At 42.4% G+C, this 21,935-nt stretch overlaps 1 protein-coding gene across 1 annotated transcript in view; it reads right to left on the bottom strand.

Annotated features, from left to right (window-relative positions):
• aspm (assembly factor for spindle microtubules) overlaps positions 1 to 21,935 on the bottom strand; it is an 86,311-nt gene that overhangs the window by 17,075 nt on the left and 47,301 nt on the right. The window contains exons 15-20 of the mRNA XM_070887325.1: positions 17,258 to 17,403; positions 16,818 to 16,946; positions 15,525 to 15,719; positions 6,534 to 11,663; positions 5,132 to 5,281; positions 74 to 240 (exon numbers count right to left, since the gene is read on the bottom strand). Of these exons, the coding sequence (XP_070743426.1) occupies positions 74 to 240; positions 5,132 to 5,281; positions 6,534 to 11,663; positions 15,525 to 15,719; positions 16,818 to 16,946; positions 17,258 to 17,403 (5,917 nt within the window). The remainder of the gene's footprint in view (positions 1 to 73; positions 241 to 5,131; positions 5,282 to 6,533; positions 11,664 to 15,524; positions 15,720 to 16,817; positions 16,947 to 17,257; positions 17,404 to 21,935) is intronic.

The following is a 21,935-nucleotide window of genomic DNA, read 5'->3' as shown; positions in this document are numbered from 1 at the left end:
TTGATCTGTGGCTCCTATTTCAAGAGTAAAGTGTCAAAATAAAACACACCACTTCCTTTACTTAAAAAGTTACCTGGATCTTTCTTGTTTTGCTCTCAATTGCCTCTGGATGAATATAACTGAAGTAAGTATGGACTTATACTGCTGACGTACAACTTGAGCCTTAAACCACACCTGGATTTTTTGTGCAGCTCTCATTTTTTTAACTAGCTGTCTCGTTTGGTGCCTACGGAATGCAGTCTGAAAAAAAAAAGAAAATACAGAATAAAATGTTTGCTGACACTGCTTGCCAGAGTCAAGTTGAGAAGCACAAAAAACAATTTTAATTAAAATGAAGCATTTCAACTACAAAAGTAGCACATTGACGTCACAGGATAATATCAATGAGCTGGTTAGGTGGGCAGAACAGTGGCAGATGGAATTCAATCCGGAGAAATGTGAGGTCATGCATTTGGGGAGGGCTAACAAGACAAGGGAATACACATTAAATGGAGGAACAGAGGGACTGTGGAGTACATGTCCACAGATCCCTGAATGTAGCAGGCCAGGTAGATAAGGTGGTTAAGAAAGCATACGGAATACTTGTCTTTATTAGCCGATGGACAGAATACAAGAGCATGATGATTATGCTTGAACTGTACAAAACACCAGTTAGGCCACAGCTAGAGTACTGCATACAGTTTTGGTCACCACATTACAGGAAAAATGCGGTTGCACTGGAGAAGGTACAGAGGAGATTTACAAGGAAGTTGCCTGGACAGGAGAATATTAGCCAAGAGAAAAGATTGGATGGGCTGGGTTTGTTTTCTTTGGAACAGAAGAGGCTGAGAAGAGACCTGAGAGGTGTATAAAATTATGAGGGGCCTAGATCGAGTGGATAGGAAGTATCTATTTCCCTTAGCAGAGGGGTCAACAACCAGGGGGCATAGATTTACAGTAATTGGTAGGAGGTTTAGGAGGAGATTTAAGGGGAATGTTTTCACCCAGAGGGTGGTGGGGGTCTGGAACTCACTGCCTGAAAGCGTTGTAAAGGCAGAAACCCTCACCACTTTTAAAAAGTACTTGGATATTCACTTGAAGTACAGTAACTTATAAGGCTACGGACCAAGAGCTGGAAAGTGGGAATAGGCTGGATAGTTCTTTGTCGGTCGGTGTGGACACAATGGACCAAAATGGCCTCATTCCGTGCTGTAAATTTCTATGATTCCATTCCTGCAATTAAGATTTTTAAGCTAACAGATAGGCATACTTCTTTTGGGTTCAAACTATGTATAAAACATTGGTGAAAATGTGAGGGCAGATAAAAATAAAGTAACAAAACAAAATGAAATGCTGAAATAAATATCAATGTTGAAAGCACAAACAAGATTGCAGAACTGGAAGCGCATTTGCTAAGGAAGCACACTTGCTAAGGAAGATATAAACTAAAATTGGATTAACAGACCTAACTAAACCATGATATTTACAGCTAAAATGCATACTAAAGTTTACAGGAGGTGCAATGCACAACAAAGCAAGAAATGGTACAAAGAGAAGACTTTGTGTCAACAGCAAGAAATTATGTAAGTGTTTGACCAAAGAGTAGAGCTCAGACTGATGTTCAGGATAAAAAAAAAGAAAGGAAGCAATTAGAGCAAGAAACATTTTGTAATAATGGTCTAGACCAGAATATTGTTGATGGTGGTTTCAATAACCCAAAATCTGGGCAATTAGAGTGAAATTGCAAACTGACAATGCATCATCAATGCCTGTAGTATATGCAACTTGTGTAGCCCACCAGCAGAGGGCGTAACTGGCGGAGTTCAAGTGATGTGTACATGTAATGTGTGTAGCCCACCAGCTGAGGGCGCATAGGTATATAAAAGGGTTTGCAGCAGAATGTTCCGGCACTCTGGAGTCTGAATAAATAGACAATGGTCACACAGTTTGAATTGCAGTGCTCAGGCCTCGTGGTGCATTTATTGTACATACATAACAATTGGCGACGAGATACGGACTAAGAATTCACAAGAGATCATGGCTGCTCTGGGGATTTTGGAGCACTTCATGGAGGGCGAGGATTGGGATGCTTTGGTGGAACGCCTCGATCTGTACTTTGAGGCCAACAAGCTGCAGGGCGACGGGAACGCGGGCAAGCACTGTGCGATCTTCCTTACAGTGCATGGGTCCAAAATCTACGGCTTAATCAAGGATCTGCTAGCACCGGAGAAACCAACAAGCAAAGAGTACCCAGAACTGTGTAAACTGGTTATGGGGCATCGCAAGCCTAAAGTGAGTATCCTCATGGCCAGGTACCAATTCTACACACACCATCGCTCAGAGGGCCAGGACGTAGCGGAATACGACCTCAGACGTCTCGCTGGACCCTGCGAATTTGGAGTTTGGTTGGTGAAATGCTGCAGGACTTCTTTGTACGGGGGATCAACCACTAAGTCATCCTCCGTAAGCTGCTAGCTGCTGAGATGGTCAAGCTGAGCAGGGCTATCGCGATTGCCCAGGCATACATCTCCACAAGCGATAACACAAAGCAGATATCCTTGCAGAATCGGAGCGCAGAGGAAAACGAAAGGGCAAGTACTATACATAAAATAACGGAGCCGGCAGGCAGAATGGGGCAGGGCAAGGCCTATTAGCCTGCGGCCGCTAGACTGATTACAACTCAGTCTGCCATCGGGGGTGAATGGGAGGAATCCATTAGCACCATGTTGGCGTTGCGGGAGTAATCATCGGGCCTATCAATGCCGATTTAAGCACTACGTGCTCAGAGGCTGCGCAGCAGTGGGGCACCCCTCGAGGATGTGCAGACGTGCTGCGACACACCACGTGGCAGAGGATCGATCCGACTTGGACCACGAGATACAAGCAACTCGACCTGAGAGTGATGATGAGGAAGTGTAGGGTTATACACCTTCACCACCACAAGAAACCCATTAACACGTGAAGTGAAGTTGAACGGACTTCTCATATCTATGGAGTTGGACATGGGTGCGAGTCAGTCAGTCATGAGCAAAGAGGCTTTTGAGAAAATATGGGACAATGAGGCACATAGGCCCAAATTGTGTCCGAGTAATGCAAAGCTATGTACGTACACCGGAGAAATCATACCTGTGATAGGGAGTGTGGAATTGAGGGTAGAGTACGAAGGAGCTGTGCATGAGCTATCATTGTGGATTGTTCCAGGCAATGGCCCAACACTGCTAGGCAGAAGCTGGTTAGGGAGGTTCGCAGGGAAAGCTAGAAACAGGCTTTGTTCTGATAATTGTATTGCAGGACCCATGTAAATGGTTTGTGCTGAATTGTAATGTACCATTGTATGGGATTGGCTGCGTGCCACAGAAATCAAATGTATCTGTATCAGGCAATAGGCAACCGGTTGTACAAGCGTCTAAAAAAAAATGTAAGGCCAAAAGGAGCCCGCGGTAGAGTCGAGGAAGTCACTAAAGTACCCATATCCTGTCAGACACTGGGCTGAGCTCGAAACTGACTGCAAGTTGCTCAAGTCACTGTCTCTAGGCAGCAACAAGATAGACACCAAGGTTACCCGCCACAGACCAGGCACCGGCTTGGGTGCTGATGCGTTCGGCAGGCCACCATCATCCACCACCGGGGTTGGAATGGCGCTGCCCGCTGACTCATCCCTGGTCAGATGTGGTTTTGGGAGCGAGAAGTCACCCGCTACTGCTCACCACATTAGGACCTGGAATGGCCAGGATCCTGCACTATCCAATGTAAAACGCTGTGTCCCACTTGGGAACCAGTCGGCCATTCCTGAGAAAAGGCAAGACGAAAATAAGTCGTCTCGACAAAGCAAAGATAAGTTGCCTATCCCAGAGGATCAGAGACCTTAAACGACATCACGCATGTCTGGTCTGCCCAATGCAAGCCCGAGCCCAATGATCCTGCATGGCGAGCAGCACGAAACACAAAGCAAGTAGGCCTAACCAGGACATCATTGGTTCACCAGGTCCGTACGACCACGTTGCAACCCAGCGAAACCGGAAGGACGTGTGCCACGATCACGCGGCGACATCACGCATTCTTAATAAGATTCACATGCCGGTCTGAACAAGCAAGCGTCTGGCACGACTTTGGTCAAAGAGGGGAATAAAGTGATATGGACAAAGTGGTTCTAAGTAAACCGTCTCACAGACCAGACCAGAGGTTGAAGCACATGCAACAAGAACACGCAAGGAAGACAGCAACATCGAAGACCAACCAATGCACACACACCAGGGCTCGACCACTTGAACCAAAGACTTTGGGAGGGAGTGATGTGTACATGTAACTTGTGTAGCCCACCAGCTGAGGGCGCTCAAGTGTATAAAAGGGTTTGCAGCAGAATGTTCTGGCACTCTGGAGTCTGAATAAATAAGACAATGGTACAGTTTGAATTGCAGTGCTCAGACCTCGTGGTGCATTTATTGTACATGCATAACAATGCCAAGGTGAACAAATCTGTTGGATGGTCTTGGGGCACTTTTATCAACAAGACCCAACTATCTTCAATCAATTTAGCTGATAAGTGCAGCTCTGCACATGTATTTGACCAGTAAGTGACACCATTAAAGAGGATATGGGAGATTAAAATTGGACGATAAGAAAATCGTTTGCAAACCAGTGTTAAAGTTACTTGGCATCAGTCTTTGACCAAATTCAGAGATCAAATGTTCAAAGACATCAGAAAAACAGCCCACAGTGTGCTGATAGAAACAAATGAACATTATAAAGGCTAAACTAACAGAAAACACTGAAAATCTCAACAGATCAAGCAGCATCTGTGGAGAGAAACAGAGTTAACGTTGCAGATCTGTGACTCTTCGTCAGATTATAAAGGCTAGGTACTTTTAAAGCAAAATACCTGAATCTAATATATATCCACAGGCTTCAAACAAATAGACATTTTTTTTTAATGACTACATTCTGGAATTTTCCTTTCTAAGTGAAAAGTGGGAAATGCAAGCATTATTTGAATAAAAAGGTCAGGATTCAAGTTTAACGTCAATTAAAGGGAACACTTCTGAACTCGAGAGTATAGTGGGGAATATTTGGAACAGGACAGCTTCATAAAAAGACAATCAGCTTAGGTTCAGAGAGCAGGATGACCTTATTTGACAGATTGGTAAAGAAATACCTGTATTATGACAGCAGCATGCTTCATTTGAAAGTATTTTTCTTGTTCAACCTTTCTTTGACAATAGGCTCTGTAGTGTTGCTGTATCACACACGCAGCTTTCTTGTAGAGAAGGAATATTTGCCTCAGTTTCTTTCTACGATAACAAGCCTGCGAGGATTTTTAAAAACAGATTGGAAATAAGCTACTGTACTTAGAATAAAAACAGGCTAATGGTAATATTTGAATACATTCCATGGCAATTTGTACATTGTCCTTCTGTCTCCAACTGATCCCTTCTTAATCAACATTCGATATTTGCTACCTAAAAATGTAGCCAGTTGTATGGGTCGCCTTTGTCTGCTGGATCGCTCCCCCATTTTGCATCATAAAACTTCCATGAAAGGTGGGCAAAGAGAGTGAGGAGAAAGAATAAAAGAAGAGAAAAAAGATGGAGGGGCGAGAGAAAGGAGGACAGAGAGAAAGAAAATGATTACATTTTTTCATCGTCTTAATTGTACCTGATACCATTTGGATACAAACTTCTCCTGACCCCAATCAATATATATGTATAAAAAGGCACTCTTGTGAAGAAGTCGGTTTGTAAATTTAACTTTCAACTGCATTAAAACCATAATACAGGTAGAGTGCCCAAAATCTGCAGTTCCTAAAACCGAACACTCTGCAGATCGCACGCATCGACGTCCAGAAATCTGTCCTGACAACTGGACATTTTTTTCACAATGGTGATATAGCCGGCATAAAAGGAAAGTAGTAACATTTCAGAAATGGATATTTGGTATTCTGATCAGTATTCTGTAAATAATCCCCCCCGCCCCCTCCACAAAATTGCAACAAAAAATCACAAAACATTCACAAGATATTTAACTATCAAATTGCTGCCAAAGAATTAATAAAAACTTTAACTTAACTTTTTTGCAGGGCTTCATACCTACGGCTACTTCAAGGGCTGCAACGCAGGTTTTTCCCGGGCGATTTTTTCCGTCCTAACTACGGGTGCGTTGTGAGCCAAAATTTTGGTGAAAGTGCTATTTCGAGTCTTGCACGACGGCGGTCCGCTCCCCAGCCGTACTTAAAAACCACCAGCGCAAGACTTCTCCGAATTTCACAGTTTGCAAAAAACGGGCGCAAGGTTGGCAAATTTTTAGCCCTATGTGTCTGATCTGGTGTCAGCCCTGGATGCAATCCTGTCAGATCACACCAGGTGCCAGTGCGGTCAATACAGGGCAATAGTGATCCAAAACAAGGTTAAGCCTAATAAAACATTTTTTTTTCTGTTTCGAAATCTGGAAAAACCCAAAAACCGGAATGGCCTCAGTTTCGGATTTCAGAGGTTGTCCCTGTATGGCAATCGGACAATAATTTACATAAGCTCATTTAAATTTACCATCTGAAATATTACCTGAATTTTTGTGATGCATTGATGAAGCTTTTTATAGTTTCTTTGGACAATAAATCCTCGTATTCTGGCTTGAAGGCTGATGACTGTCTGCCGGAATGTCAAATAAGCTGATCTCTGTTGCTTCATTAGAAGGTGGGATCTATAATGTCCTTGCAATACAACAGCTGCTGCTTTGTATGTTTTATGTAATTTTCTAGCTTTATAAGCACGATAGTGAGACTGCACTACAATTGCAGCAGATTTTAGTCTGAGAAAAGCCGTCCTATACCGAATCATGCAGAGTACTGACTGAATTTTAATAGCAGCATGTGTCTGTTTAACCCACTGTCTAACAATCATACCTTTATAAGCAGCCTGAATTGTGATAGCTGCATGTCTCATGGATTGATATTGCACAAGCTGCAAACGACCAATTTTGCAGGCTCTGTACCAGCTTTGAATTGAAAGGGCTGCAAGCCACATAGCTCTGTAGCGTACCCTTGCTCGATAACCACGGAACGCAGCTTGCAGTATTATTACGGCTGACTTCTGATTCAAGAATAATTTTCTCGTAATGCACATCTGCAAGAATGACTTAATAAAGCGGGCTGCCTTAATTTTTTTAGCCAAATCTCGGGCTTTTCTCCCACGGTAAAAAGCCTGAAAACAAATTGTTGCTTTCTTTGTATCATTCCAATGTTTCACATGTGCATCTCTGACTTTGCAAGCTCGGTATCTTCGCTGTACAACTGTTGCTGCCCAACAAAGTCTCCTGTAGCATTGCCGTTGGCTGTACATTCGATAATAAGTCTGTATCAGTGTTGCAGACTTGTGCATGCTCCTTAAATGCTTTCGAACACGCATTCCTCGGTAGGCAGCTTGAAGAAGCAGAACACTGTTTCGAACCTTCATGTAATGATCACGAGCAGTTTTCCTTTGATGGTAAGCTTGATAATGGCTTTGTATTATCGTAGTCGCCAATCTCATTGCCCGGTATGGAAGGCGCACCTTGTGCATCCTAAATGCAGCTTGTATAACTGTTGCTGCCTTGTGCTTGTGCTGAATATCTTGCCGTACTTTCATGCCCCTGTAAGCGGCTTGAATAGATAAAGTTGCATTACGAACAGAAACATATTTCTGTTGCTGAATCCTGGTAAGCACAAGTGCACGGTATCGCTGTTGGATTATGGTAGCAGAAGCTTTAAGAGACAGGTATTTTTTCCGATCTTTATAGGCCCTAAACCTTCTCTGGATAATTATTGAAGCTCGACCAATTCTCTGAATTTCTTCCCTTGTTTTCATTACTCGGAAAGCGGCCTGAATACGAACAGCTGCTTTCTTCAAATAATTGTAATATTTCATATGTGCATCTCTGACTTTGCAAGCTCGGTATCTTTGCTGTACAACTGTTGCTGCCCAACAAAGTCTCTTGTAGCATTGCCGTTGTCTGTACATTCGATAATAAGTCTGTATCAGTGTTGCAGACTTGTGCATGCTCCTTAAATGCTTTCGAACACGCATTCCTCGGTAGGCAGCTTGAAGAAGCAGAACACTGTTTCGAACCTTCATGTAATGATCACGAGCAGTTTTCCTTTGATGGTAAGCTTGATAATGGCTTTGTATTATCGTAGTCGCCAATCTCATTGCCCGGTATGGAAGGCGCACCTTGTGCATCCTAAATGCAGCTTGTATAACTGTTGCTGCCTTGTGCTTGTGCTGAATATCTTGCCGTACTTTCATGCCCCTGTAAGCGGCTTGAATAGATAAAGTTGCATTATGAACAGAAACATATTTCTGTTGCTGAATCCTGGTAAGCACGAGTGCACGGTATCGCTGTTGGATTATGGTAGCAGAAGCTTTGAGAGACAGGTATTTTTTCCGATCTTTATAAGCCCTAAACATTCTCTGGATAACTATTGAAGCTCGACCAATTCTCTGAATTTCTTCCCTTGTTTTCATTCCTCGGAAAGCAGCCTGAATACGAACAGCTGCTTTCTTCAAATAATTGTAATATTTCATATGTGCATCTCTGACTTTGCAAGCTCGGTATCTTTGCTGTACAACTGTTGCTGCCCAACAAAGTCTCCTGTAGCATTGCCGTTGTCTGTACATTCGATAATAAGTCTGTATCAGTGTTGCAGACTTGTGCATGCTCCTTAAATGCTTTCGAACACGCATTCCTTGGTAGGCAGCCTGAAGAAGCAGAACACTGTTTCGAACCTTCATGTAATGATCACGATCAGTTTTCCTTTGACGGTGAGCTCGATAATGGCTTTGTATTATTGTAGCCGCCAATCTCATTGCCCGATATGGAAGGCAGACCTTGTGCATCCTAAATACAGCTTGTATCACTGCAGCTGCCTTATGCTGATGTTGAATCTTTCGCCTTACTTTCATGCCCCTGTAAGCAGCTTGCATAGATAAAGTTGCACGATGGACAGATAGATAAATTCCTCGCTGCTTTCTGGCCAGCACCAAAGCTCTGAATCGTCTTTGGAGTAGAATTGAAGCAGCTTTAAGAGAGGTGTATTGCTGCTTGGCTAAGAAAGATTTGGCTGCAGCTTGGATAATTGTAGCAGCTTTGTGAATTTCTTTCAACTCTTTTCGGGTTTTCATTGCACGAAATGCAGCTTGCAACACTACAGCAGCAGTCCTCATGTTTTGATACTTTTGATGTTGATAATTTCTCTGCACCTGAGCCCTAAATCGATCCTGTATTATTAATGTTGCTCGTCTCATGGTTTGAAATTTTGCACACGTTTTGTGCATTCTGAAATAAGACTGTATCGTAATACAAGCTTGACGTTTTCTTCTAAACTCTTTCCTTGCAACCATACCTTTATAAGCTGCTTGAAGTGTCGTTGCTGATTGGCACATTGTCAGATATACTTGACGTTCTTTTCTCCCCAGCAACTTTGCCCTAAAACGGCATTGAACAGTTACCACAGCATCCTTTAACACTCTAAACTGGTACTGCGCTCTAAACCTTCGGAAAGCAGTTTGAACAATTACTGCTGCCTTACGTTGCATTTTTAATTTTTCCCTTGCAGATAATCCACGGAATACTGCTTGGAGAATAATTGCTGCTGCCCTAATTTTAAGGTATTCAAGTTGCTGCTGCCATCCAACTTTGCAACTCCTGTACCATCTCTGGATTTCAATGGCAGCATTTTGCATTGCCAAATACTTGACCCTTGAAGCATGCCCTCTGAAAGCTGCCTGGATTTTGGTGGCTGCTTTATGTTGAAGCTTAATCATTTCGCGTACGTTGTAACCTTTGAATGCTGCCTGCAAACATATTATTGCTTCTTTGATTCTTAGGAAGTTCTGCCTTTGATAAATCCCTTCACTGTATGCACGGAATCCTCTTTGGATTACAACTGCAGCATAATGGATCCTAAGATACTGACTCCTTACTCTATGCATTCTGAACATGGACTGAATTTTAACTGCAGCTTGCCTCCACAAATGCAACTCTTTTTGAATTAAATACCGTCTAACAGCAGATTGAAGACAGATACAAGCCTCCCTTTTTTTCAGGTATTCTATGCGCTTTTCCAAACAAAGCTTGTTAGCCCGGTAACGCCTCTGGATGTAGATTGTGGCTTTTTTAAGGGATCTGTAATACTTCTTTACTTGGATCATTTTCACAGAGGCCTGAATTTTGATGGTAGCATTTTTGATTTGCATGAATCTCTTTCGTGAAACATATGCACGGAAAGCAGACTGGATCTTCACAACTGACTGTAACCGGTAAAATTGCCTTCTTGCTTGTAACCCTCTATATGCAGACTGTAAGACAATAGCTGCAGACCTTATTGTCTTGTACTCCGAGTGAGCTTTCTTTTGAGCTGAAATGGCTCTGAAACGGGCTTGTATTGTACAAGCTGCAATTTTCATTGAATGGTGTCTTTGCTGAGCTTGCCATCTTCTCACATGGGCTTGCAGTGCAATGATACAGTGTCGATAATGCAAAAACTTGTATCTTTCTTTTCTCATTTGCCAATACGACTGAATGATAAGTGCAGCTTTCATTTTTCTGGCAACCTGCCGAGCCTTCATACCTCGAAAGTGAGCTTGTAAAGTTATTGCTGCCTTGAGCATCAATACATGCTTCTCCCGCTGAGCTTTTCCTTCTCTGTAAGCTCTATAATATTTTTGGATGACCAGCACTGCAACTTTCCTAGTGCGAAAAGCACGTTGAGCCCTGTAGCATCTATACCATGACTGGATTCTAATGCAACTTTCTTTTTGATGTAAATATCTTTGTTTTCCTTTATACATTTGATACCAGGACTGTATTGTAACTGCAGCTTGATTTTCTCTAATCTCTTTTTGTGCTCGCCATCTCCGAAAAGCCAGTTGCACCTTTACAGCTGCCTGTCTAAGCTCTAGGTAATGCTGCATCTCTTTCCTCCCCTGTCGTTTAGCTCTGAAACACCTTTGTAAGATAATGGCAGCTTGGTGGCATTTTAGGAACCTAATTTGAGCCAAATGCTTTCTTACTAAAGTCTGCATAGTGATGACCCCTTTCCGAAGAGCAATGAACCTCTTCCGCTGCTGGTACATTCTAAAAGTGGATTGGATTACTATCGCTGATTTAGTTTGGCGATAGAGCTTCCTCATTTTTAAGGCACGGTAAGCAGTTTGAAATACAACTGCAGCCCTTTTGAGTCTCCGATAAGAAAGATATTCATGCCTTCCGGTCACATAAGCCTTTATGTATTTCTGTAGCGTGATAGCAGCATTTTTCCTTTTGTTATTTTCAGTTCTTACTAGATACCCTTTAGCATATGCTTGTATCAAGGATATGGACCATTGAAATCTTTTGTATTGGTATCGACAAAGGAAACCCTTTATGTATTTCTGTAGTACTATTGCAGCTGTGGTCTGCTTTTGCAGTTTGTGTGCTTTCCACCTTCTAAATACAGACTGTATCATAACAGCTGAAAGCTTCAATTTCAAATAATCCCTTCGCTCAGTTAAAGCTAGTAGATGTGCTCTGAAATGCCTCTGAAGAGTAACAGTGGCCCATATCGTACGTCGATAAGAGGTGACTGCAATTTTCATCCTTATGCGACTTTGTAGGAGAATGCAATAGTGTTGTGCTCTCTGAAGCTGTCTTCTACCAGCATATCCTCTCCAATATGCCTGTTAACACAAATAAAGGGAAAAAAGCATTACAATACTCAGAAAAATACCTTGTATCAAAACTAAGAGGAACATGTCACCATTTTAAATTAAAACAGCTCTCAAAAAACGATCTACATAGTCAAAGTACATTTGTGTCACAATTCCACTCAGTGAATAGATTACTGCCAGGGTTTCATAGTTGGGCCTTCAAAACAGTTGTCAGAACACTACTACCTTGAACAAATCTCTGAATACTTGCCTCTAAAGTTTATTTCAAACTACCTCCCAAGTGATTATTTGGCAGCAGGTCAGAAATCCCAATTTTATCTTGACCAGTATGTACTTAATAGAATCAAAATCAGATTTTCCACTCAATCTCATGAAGGAGCCATGCCTTGAAATTAGAGATGGGAATGTGTCAAGACATATTCCTTTCCCAGGCTATCGAGAGTAGATTGAAACCCAAGTGCAACTTTTGAAGTTACTGAAGAATTTGGCCAACTTTGTGGCATGGAGATCTACATATGGAAAACTGCAAAATGGCATGTACTAAATTGGAAATTGTCCAATAAATGGAGTTGTACTCTCTCCCTATTCAGAGTTTAATGCAAGACAAGGCTTGGGAATGAAGATTTTAATCATGCCAACATGAACGTCAGATTTCCAATGCATCGCATAAAGAAATGTGGTTTAAATCTCAACAGCTTCCAAACAGTTGTGTCTTTGAATGTGATCCTTGACTGGCAAAGAGAATATATGAGAATAGAATGGCGGTTAACATAAAAAGGAATTCAAAAATCTTCTACCGGCATGTAAATAGTTAACGGTGTTGAGAGTGGATTTTCGGACATAGCAAAGCAGGATGGGGTAAACCACAACTAAATGAACTTTGTACCAAGAAGCCTATCTGCTGTCCGTGATATGAACTCTGCAGCAACAAGTGACTCCTGGCCAGGTGCAGGCCAGTTTCATAGAAAGCTTTGCAACAGAATAACTAACCACAAAAGAAGATACAGAGGAAAGGCCCCCAAACTCGCACCATGCTATCATGTTTCACTAGGACTAAAAAGTTGTATGTAAATGAATTGCGTTGCCATATGGATTGATTGGTTGTATGTAAATGAATTGCATTGCCATATGGATTGATTGGTTGTATGTAAATGAATTTAAATGATTGTATTCCGCCCCCTGTAAACTGCTTATAACCCCGCGGCACAAGGCACTCAGGGAGAAGGTGATTCGCAGGTCGTGGGACCTCAACTCTTCTCCCAGCGCTCTGTTAGCAATAAAGTTGTCTCTCTTACTTTAATAGAGTCTATGTGAATTTATTTTCATTAACAACGGATAGTAAGAGGTGGGGTGATGGCCTATTAGCAACAAAGAAAGTGATATATATTTAGAGGCGCAGGGCAAAGCTAGAATATTTAATAAGTACGTTGAATCGGTGTTACTAAGGAAGAGGATGCTGACAAAATATCGGTAGAAGTGGAGATGGTCGAGGTAATGGATGGGGTGAAAATTGATAGGCAGGATTTACTGAAAAGGCTGACTATGCTTAGAGTGGATAAGTCGCCTGGTCCGGATAAGCTTGCATCCCAGATTGCTCAGGGAAGTTGGGGTGGAGATAACAGGAAGGGCTTGCCATAATCTTCCAATCTAACCCGAGATGTGGGGGAGGTGCCAAAGGATTGGAAAGTGGCAAATGTGACACACTTGTTCAAGAAAGGATGCAAGGACATTCCTAGTAATTACAGGCTGGTCAGTTTAACATCAGTGGTGGGTAAGGTTTTAGAACCAATAATCAGGGAAAAAATTAACAGGCACTCGGAGAGGTTTAAGTTAATTAAGGAGAGCTAGCACAGATTTGTAAAAGGCAGAACGTGTTTGACTAATCTAATTTAATTTTTTGATGAAGTAACAGAGGGTTGATGAAGGGAATGTAGTGGATGTAGTCTATATGGATTTTAGGAAGGCATTTGACAAAGTGCTATATAAAAGACTAGTTAACAAAATTAAGGCTCATGGAATCGGAGGGTCATTGTCAGCTTGGATAACAAATTGACTTCAGGACAGAAAACAGTGAGTCATAGCGAATGGTTGCTTTTCAGACTGGAGGATGGTGGACAATGGTGTTTCCCTTGGATAAGAGAAATAAATGACTTGGGTATTGGAATACATAGTAAAATTTTGAAAACTTGCTGATAATACCAAACTTGGAGGTGTGGCAAACAATGAGGAAGACACCAATCGACTGCTAATTGTCAGAATGGGCAGACAGGTGGCAGATGAAATTTAATAGAGAAGTGTGAGGTGATGCATTTTGGCAGAATGGATAGGGAGAGGCAATATAGACTTAATGGCACAGTTCTAAAGAGTATGCAGGGACAGGGGGACCTGGAGTTTCAGGTGCATAGATTTTTGAAGGTGGCAGGACATATTGAGAGAGTAGTTAGCAAAGCATATGGAATCCTCGGCTTCATAAATAGAGGTATACTGTACAAAAGCAGGGAAATTATGCTGAACCTTTATAAAGCTCTGGTTAGGCCACAACTGGAGTATTGCATCCAGTTCTGGTCATCACACATTAGGAAGGATGTGAAGGTCCTTGAGCGGGTGCAGAGGAGATTCGCCAGAATGGCTGCAGGAATGAGGGACTTTAGCTACAAGGTTAGGTTGGAAAAGCTGGGGTTGTTCTCCTTGGAGCAAAGGAGGTGGAAGGTAGATTTCATAGAGGTACAAGATTATGATAGGTTTAGATCAGGTAGACAAAGAAAAGCTGTTCCCATTAGTTGATGGTACAAGGACTAGGGGATGTAGATTTAACGTTTTGGGCAGGAGATGCAGGGAGGAAGAACTTATTTTACGCAGCGCGTGATAATGACCTGGAACTCGCTGCCTACGAGGGTGATGGAAGCAGAGACGATCAAGGATTTTAAAAAGGAAATTGGATAGGCACTTGAGGGAGGGAAATAAATCTGCGGGGCTACCGCCCACATTCCTCTTGAAGTTGCACCCAGTGCCACTTTCCATTTGGTGTGGCGTGGGCAGGAGGGGAGAACCGCCAGGAACTGCCCGCTGATGTCAGCGGACGGCCGAGTGACGCAACTGACCTCCCGCCTGCCAAGATGCCAAATTGGTGCGGGTTGGAGTCGGCACCAGAACGGGGAAGGACTGCTGGCTGGAGGCTGTTCTATCCCTGACAGTGAGTATGAAGAGCTGAAAAAAGTGGTTAGTAAACATTTTTAAGATTTTTTCTTTACAGCGACTTACCTGGATGGGTACTAACCATGAAGGTATTATTCACATTTTTCCACTCAAGCTATTTTTCTTTAGGTGAGGGGGGGGGGGGGGGGGGGTTGTGCTCAGAGTAATGTTAGTCCTTGTAATCAAATCCGAATCTCAAGAGCACCCATACTCCCATCAATGTGAAATTTCCATTTCTCCTGTTAATCACCCATTAAGACTTTCAGAATGGGTGCCAATCTGTACTGAAATCTATGCCAGGTTCTCTAGGCTCATCAGGGACGCCCCCGAGACAGATTCCAAATCAGCTCCTGGAAATGGAAAGGTCATGTGCAAACTAATTTTATCTTGCACACACTCTTCTTCCAGCAGATATCAGGAATTCTTACACTGTTGAAAGTTTTGCATGACTTAACCAGTTTGTTCGGTCCGACAACTAGTGGGGAAAATTGTTTTGCAGAAATTTGTATTGCCCAAGTGATTAATTCTTCCAACTATACTCAAAGCTAAATTCAGAGTTTACCAACTGTAAAATAGAAAGACAGCAGGCATGGCAAAAGTATATTCAAAAATGAATACAGTACATGGGGCATTTCAACCTTAAATTGTTCTTGTAATGTAAAATATTAGTCGAACCTGAATAAGTGTTGCTGCTTCATTCCGCACTGCTTGTACCTTAATCATCATCAATGCTTTAGCTTTTCTCCTTGCTACATGGCCACGCCAAAGAGTTTGTACAATAATAGCAGCATTTGTTTTCTTTTTGACCTGCTGTCGGCGGAGGAATCTACGTACAGCTGACTGAATGACACAGGCAGCTTGGTCTTTTTCCTAAAATACAATTTAATTGTTAAATTTAAAAGAACAAACTTGCATTGTACATAGTGCTTTTCATGGCCTGAGCATGTCCCAAAATGCTTCAAAGTCAATCTTCTCGCAAAAATGCAATATAGGTTTTTCATGTCAATCGAAAAGTGACACGGGGAAGGAAAGGAATACAATCACGAAGGATACCAGCTCAATACTGTGCCCACTTCATGCCACACCATCTACCTATATTAATTCCCAACAATAGATGGCTAGCTAATTTAAGATAAAATGTAGCAACCAAACCCTAGTCCACTGTGCTTGTTTTTGTGCTACAATATCTATTGTAAAACAGATAAAAGGGGAAGGAAAATCCAGAGAAAGAACTTTTTCTATCAAGCACTCATTCTTTTAACTGAAGATTAAAATTTTAGCTGCCAATGAAGTCAAGTCAAGATTGAAAAGTCTAAACAGGCACTGGTGTCCTGGTTTCTTAATTGCATATTTTGCACAACCTTTGTGTAGAAGCAACTTTCAGGGTTAAAATAAAAATATTCCTTTTGGATCAGAAATTATTTTAAGTCTCCGGCTGAGCAGCACAAAAAGTATCTTATTCATGAGCCCACCTGTTTGACAGAGATATGGAAGTCATGCAATTTCTTTAATCATTAATTCGCCTTCTCTTTCCCATGGATTTTAACCAAACGTTAAACCATTCAACATTTCAACACATTAGTGATATATTATCCAGGCTTCAATGAAATTCTACTGCGCATTATTGGATGAAAAGCTCAAGCCTCAGTAAATAACATTGCACTCCAAAATATTTGAGATTATAAGATTTGCTACAAACCACTCTAAAATATCCATCTTTCCAATTCATTGGGATGTAAGTGTTATGCAATTGGTTATTAAAATGTGCAAATATTTAACAAGCTGCATTTTCTTAAAACATAGCTCAGTCCAACATATACCACGGTATAATATTTATTTATGCCCAAGCAAAGGAAAGCTGCATTGCAAAGTTCTTACTCAATACGTGTCAGTGTTAGTTTTAGCATAACCTTGCAAAGAATGGACAATTTAGGTGGCAATGAATATAGTGCAAGATAGTTACACTACCTGTAAAAGCTGAAGCTCACTGTTTAGCTTGTACTTCCTCCAAGCAGCCTGTATGATCCTGGCAGCTCTGGCTTCTTTTCGAAGATCCAGAAGACGAGCGCAAAGAAATGAAATGTAGGTAATGACAACCTGTAAAGAATTTTTAAATATGCGTTGGAGAAACAATCTTGCTAGAATTGTAATCTTATCACAGGGAAATAGTTAACCAAATCAACAGTGAACATACTGGCCATTAGTACTGGCTATAGCATTATGGTAAATCAACAACGGTCCGGAAAAAAGGGAAAGTTCAAAACTGAACCACATAGACAACTTATTAAAATGCAGTCTGATAAATCTTCAGATGAGATACCACGTTGCATGCTGCTCTTAGCAGAATTAAGAAATTACCATGTATACTATTTAATGCTTTCACCTGAAGGCAAGGTAAAATCTTTTACCTTCTCATCTGGGATAGTATTCGACATATCCACATGACGAATCATGGCTGGGACGCCTCCAAGTTCCGCAACAGCAGTAGTCACCAAATTAAAATTCTTCTTTTCATTCGCCAGGAGTTCTTCATAGAGTCTGGCTGCTGATGAAACTTAAGTGAAAATAGTACATTATTCTGTAACATTTGAACAGCAATATTAAAAGCAACAGTTGGTTCAAGTACATATTGTATTTGACTAACCTGATTGAATTTTTCAAGGAGGCACCCAGGAGGGTCGATAAGGATAGTGCGTACGATACAGTGTATATGGACTTTAGCAAAGCTTTTGATAAGGTCTCACATGGTAGACTGGTCACAAAGGTAAAAGCCCATGGGATCCAGGGCAGTGGCAAGTGTGATCCAAAATTGGCTTAGAGGTAGGAATCAAAGGGTAATGATTGATGGATGTTTTTGTGACTGGAAGGATGTTTCCGTGACTGGAAGGATGTTTCCAGTGGGGTTCCACAAGACTCAGTACTGGGTCCCTTGCTTTTTGTGGTAATACATCAGTGATCTAGATTTGAATACAGTGGGTATGATTAAGAAGTTTTCAGACGATACTAAAATTGGCTGTGTGGTTGATAATGAAGAGGAAAGTCATGAACTGCAGGAGAATAACAACTTACTGGTCAGGTGGGCAGAACAGTGGCAAATGGAATTTAATTCAGAGAAGTGTGAGGTAATGCACTTGGGGAGGGCTAATAAGGAATGGGTATACACATTAAACAGTAGGCCACTTGGAAATGTAGATGAACAAAGGGACCTTGGAGTGCTTGTCCACAGATCGCTGAAAGTAGGCCCGGTGGATAAGGTGGTTAAGAAGGCATACAGAATGTTTGCCTTCATTGGCCGAGGCATAGAATACAAGAGCAGGGAGGTTATGCTTAAATTGTCCAATACTCTGGTTAGGCCACAGCTGGAATACTGCATGCAGTTCTGATCGCCGTATTATACAAAGGACTTTATTGCACTGGAGGGGGTGCAGAAGAGATTTACGAGTATGCTGCCTGGTATGGAGAATCTTAGCTATGGGGACAGATTGGATAAGCTGGGTTTGTTCTCCTTGGAACAGAGGAGGCTAAGAGGCATATAAAATTTTGACAAGCCTGGATATAGTGGATAAGGGCCTATTTCCCTTGGTGGAGGGGTCAATTACGAAGGGGCATAGTTTTAAGGTAGTTGGTGGAAGGCTCAGAGGGGATTTGAGGGGAAGCTTCTTCATGCAGAGGGTTGTGGGGGCTCTGGAACTCACTGCCTGGAAGGGTGGTTGAGGCAGAAACCCTCACCACATTTAAAAAGGTGCTTGGATGGGCACTTGAAGTGCCATAACTTGCAGGGATACAGACCAAGAGCTGGTAGGTGGGATTAGATTGGATAACCTCTTGTTGGCTGGCGCAGATACGATGGTAAGTACTGCAGCGAATCGAATACTGCCAGAGTGATTTCCTGGACTAGTTTGGATCGCCTGAAATGGTCGGAGAAGAATTCTCCCAGATTTCCCCCCCAATTGGCCTGTGTTTTTATCTGCCTCTCCCAGGAGATCGCATGGCACCAGTTGGGGTGGAGTGTAAAATGTTGCGATGCATGGGGTGTCCTAGTTGTGTGGGGCAGACTGGTTGGGCTGGATGCTCTTTACCTTTTTGACATTGTTCACTGTTCATAGGTTTGTTTACATGTAACCTTCAGAGCTGCTGACCGAGGGCCATGTGGCTCTTTATCGGCCGGCACGGACACAGTGGGCCGAAATAGCCTCCCTTCCGCGCTGTAGATGTCGATGTTTCTATATCTAACCATTAGCTTTCTTAATTGTAATAAAAGTCAGCATTTTACTCTTAATACCACAGAATGATAGAAACACAAAAGTTTACAGCACAGAAGACAGCCATTTGGCCCATCGAATCTCCATTGGCTCTTTGCCAGATGAATCAAAAAATAGTCCCTCTTCATCACAGACAGACATGGATTTATATAGCGCCTTTCACGACCACCGGATGTCTCCAAGAGCTTTACAGCCAATGAAGTACTTTTGGAGTGTAGTCACTGTTGTAATATCTCGGGAGCCTCTTATCAACAAAGGCAGACACTGATGCGAAGATTCAGCATCGTCTCCAGTACGCCAGCGAAGCCTTCGGCCGTCGGAGGAAAAAAGAGTGTTTGAAGACCAGGTCCTCAAATCTACCACCAAACTCATGGTCCACAGGGCTGTAGTAATACCCGCCCTCCTGTATGGATCTGAGGCATGGACGATGTATAGAAGGCATCCTAAGTCGCTGGAGATATATCACCAACGATGTCTCCACAAGATCCTGCAAATTCCCTGGGAGGATAGGCGCACCAACATTAGTGTCCTTGACCAGGCTAACATCCCCAGTATTGAAGCACTGACCACACTATCAGCTTCGCTGGGCAGGCCACATAGTACGCATGCCAGATACGAGACTCCCGAAGCAAATGCTTTATGTGGAGTTCCTTCATGGTAATCGAGCCAAAGGAGGACAGCGGAAACGTTATAAGGAAACCCTCAACGCCTCGCTGGTAAAGTGCGACATCACCACTGACACCTGGGAGACCCTGGCCGCAGACCGCCCGAGGTGGAGAAAGTCCATCCGGGAGGGCATTGAGCTCTTCGAGTCTCGGCGCAAAGAGCATGGAGAGGCCAAGCGCAGGCAGTGGAAGGAGCGCACGGCAAACCAGCCCCACCAACTCCTTCCCTCGACGAATGTCTGTCCCACCTGTAACAGGGTCTGTGGCTCTCGTATCGGACTGTTCAGCCATCAAAGAACTCACCTTGGGAGTGGAAGCAAGTCCTCCTCGATTCCGAAGGACTGCCTCTGATATGATGTGGAAAATATTTATCCACTTTGTATTAAAAAATGCAATGGTCTCTGCATTCATTCTTTGCAGTAAAGCAATTCACATGCTCCAACTCTGCATAAAAGTTCTCCTAATCTTTGTTCTCCATTTTAAATTGATGACTCCTAGTCATTGACTTGCCAACCAGAGGAAATAGCCTTTCCCTATTCACCCCATCAAAATTGTTATTGATCCATTATTAAATCACCTCTTTGGCTTCTTTGCTACAGTGGAACCAGTCCCAGTATCTAAAGTCTCTCTTCATAACTCATTTCCCATCCCTGGCATAATCGAAGTAAATCTGGGCCAAATGCTTTCGATGGCTGTAATCTCCTTTCTAAAATGCAATGCCGAAAACTACACATTATGCCAACGGTGGCCTACTCACTTCCTTGCACATACATCATTATCTTTGAACTCTATGCTATAAAACCCAAAATATTGTTGAGGTTTTTTATGGCTTCATCTACCAGCACTCTCACTTACAGAAAAACAGGCATTTTGATCATCATCTCTTCTTTAGTTTAGATGTATTTTCTAGCACATTTAGCAGAGGACTATCTAGGGACTGTGTTGAAAGATAGTTTTAGTTTCCTGAACAACTACCTTGTAAAAGTTATTTCTCTGTGAAATAATGTTACGTTCTGAATTTGTAATGTAGTATGCCCTGGTAATCCACTATAAATAATTTGCAGTAATAACAGTGGGGGCTCATGCTGAAATGCAGTTACATGTGGCATCCATAATAATTTGGTATCTATTCCAAAAGGCCATTCAATGAGTGTGATCAGTACCATGGAGTTCGATTTGAATCCCCCGCCCCACCACCGAACAGGAATGGTGAGTGGGAGGGATTAAAAATCAGGCAAGTTGATTTACCAACCCATGGTCCCTCTGTTCCTGCCAAGTGACAATTTATCCTCGGCGACTTTCAAGACAGCCGGGGTACCCATTGCAGACAGGCAGAGGCCCAATTGAAATTTAAAAGTCACGGCTTGTGACACTGGAACTGGGAAAGGAGCATCTGGTGGCCACCCCCCGCCCTCCCAACCCCCAGAGAAGCCGAGCAGAAGGTGGAAGAGTAGCTATAAGTTCAATTTTTGAAAATATTTCTTGGGGACCAAGACAAGCAGGAATACTTCTCCCAGCCCCACAAAGAATTGTTAGGCCTCTCCTCCCCACCTGGCATCACCTGTCTCCAGGAGAGAAGTGTGAAAAATTAACACCAGGTCTGCAGTTAAAGTTGACCAGCTCTCGCTTCCTTTCCAATATCAGTGTGTCTCCTGCAGCCCACCCCCATGCACTGATCCGCCCAGAGTTAAAATCAGCCCCCATGAGTGTCAATAGAATATTTTACTGTGGAGGCATTCCCAGAGAATATGACTGATGTAGTAAATGAGGGCCTAGATTTTCCGTCAGTTGAATCCGACTGAAATCTGCCAAAGCGAGCACAAAAGATCGTGGAATTTTAAACGCAAATTACATTAAGTGTAAATCGAGTATCCGTGATCTTTAATGCTGGATTAAAAAAAACATTGTGCTGGATGCCAGCTCTGCCCACAACAGGCCACAATCCCAGACTGAAATCATAAGCATGGCAACTTTCTGCCAATTGCGCTCACTCGATGCTCCTTGAATTGAGCTAGGTTTTGTTTAAAGCCAGACAGGCACTAATAAGCACATTTTGAAAGATTAAAAAATATTTCATTTACTAAGAATCTGACCAGTGTACACAAATGAAACTACAAAATGGTTCGGTATAGCTTTTAAAAAAAAGTTATTTTCAAAGG

Source organism: Pristiophorus japonicus, chromosome 8 (assembly GCF_044704955.1).
Source record: "Pristiophorus japonicus isolate sPriJap1 chromosome 8, sPriJap1.hap1, whole genome shotgun sequence".
Lineage (NCBI taxonomy): Eukaryota > Metazoa > Chordata > Chondrichthyes > Pristiophoridae > Pristiophorus > Pristiophorus japonicus.
This window is presented reverse-complemented; position numbering and strand designations above follow the sequence as displayed.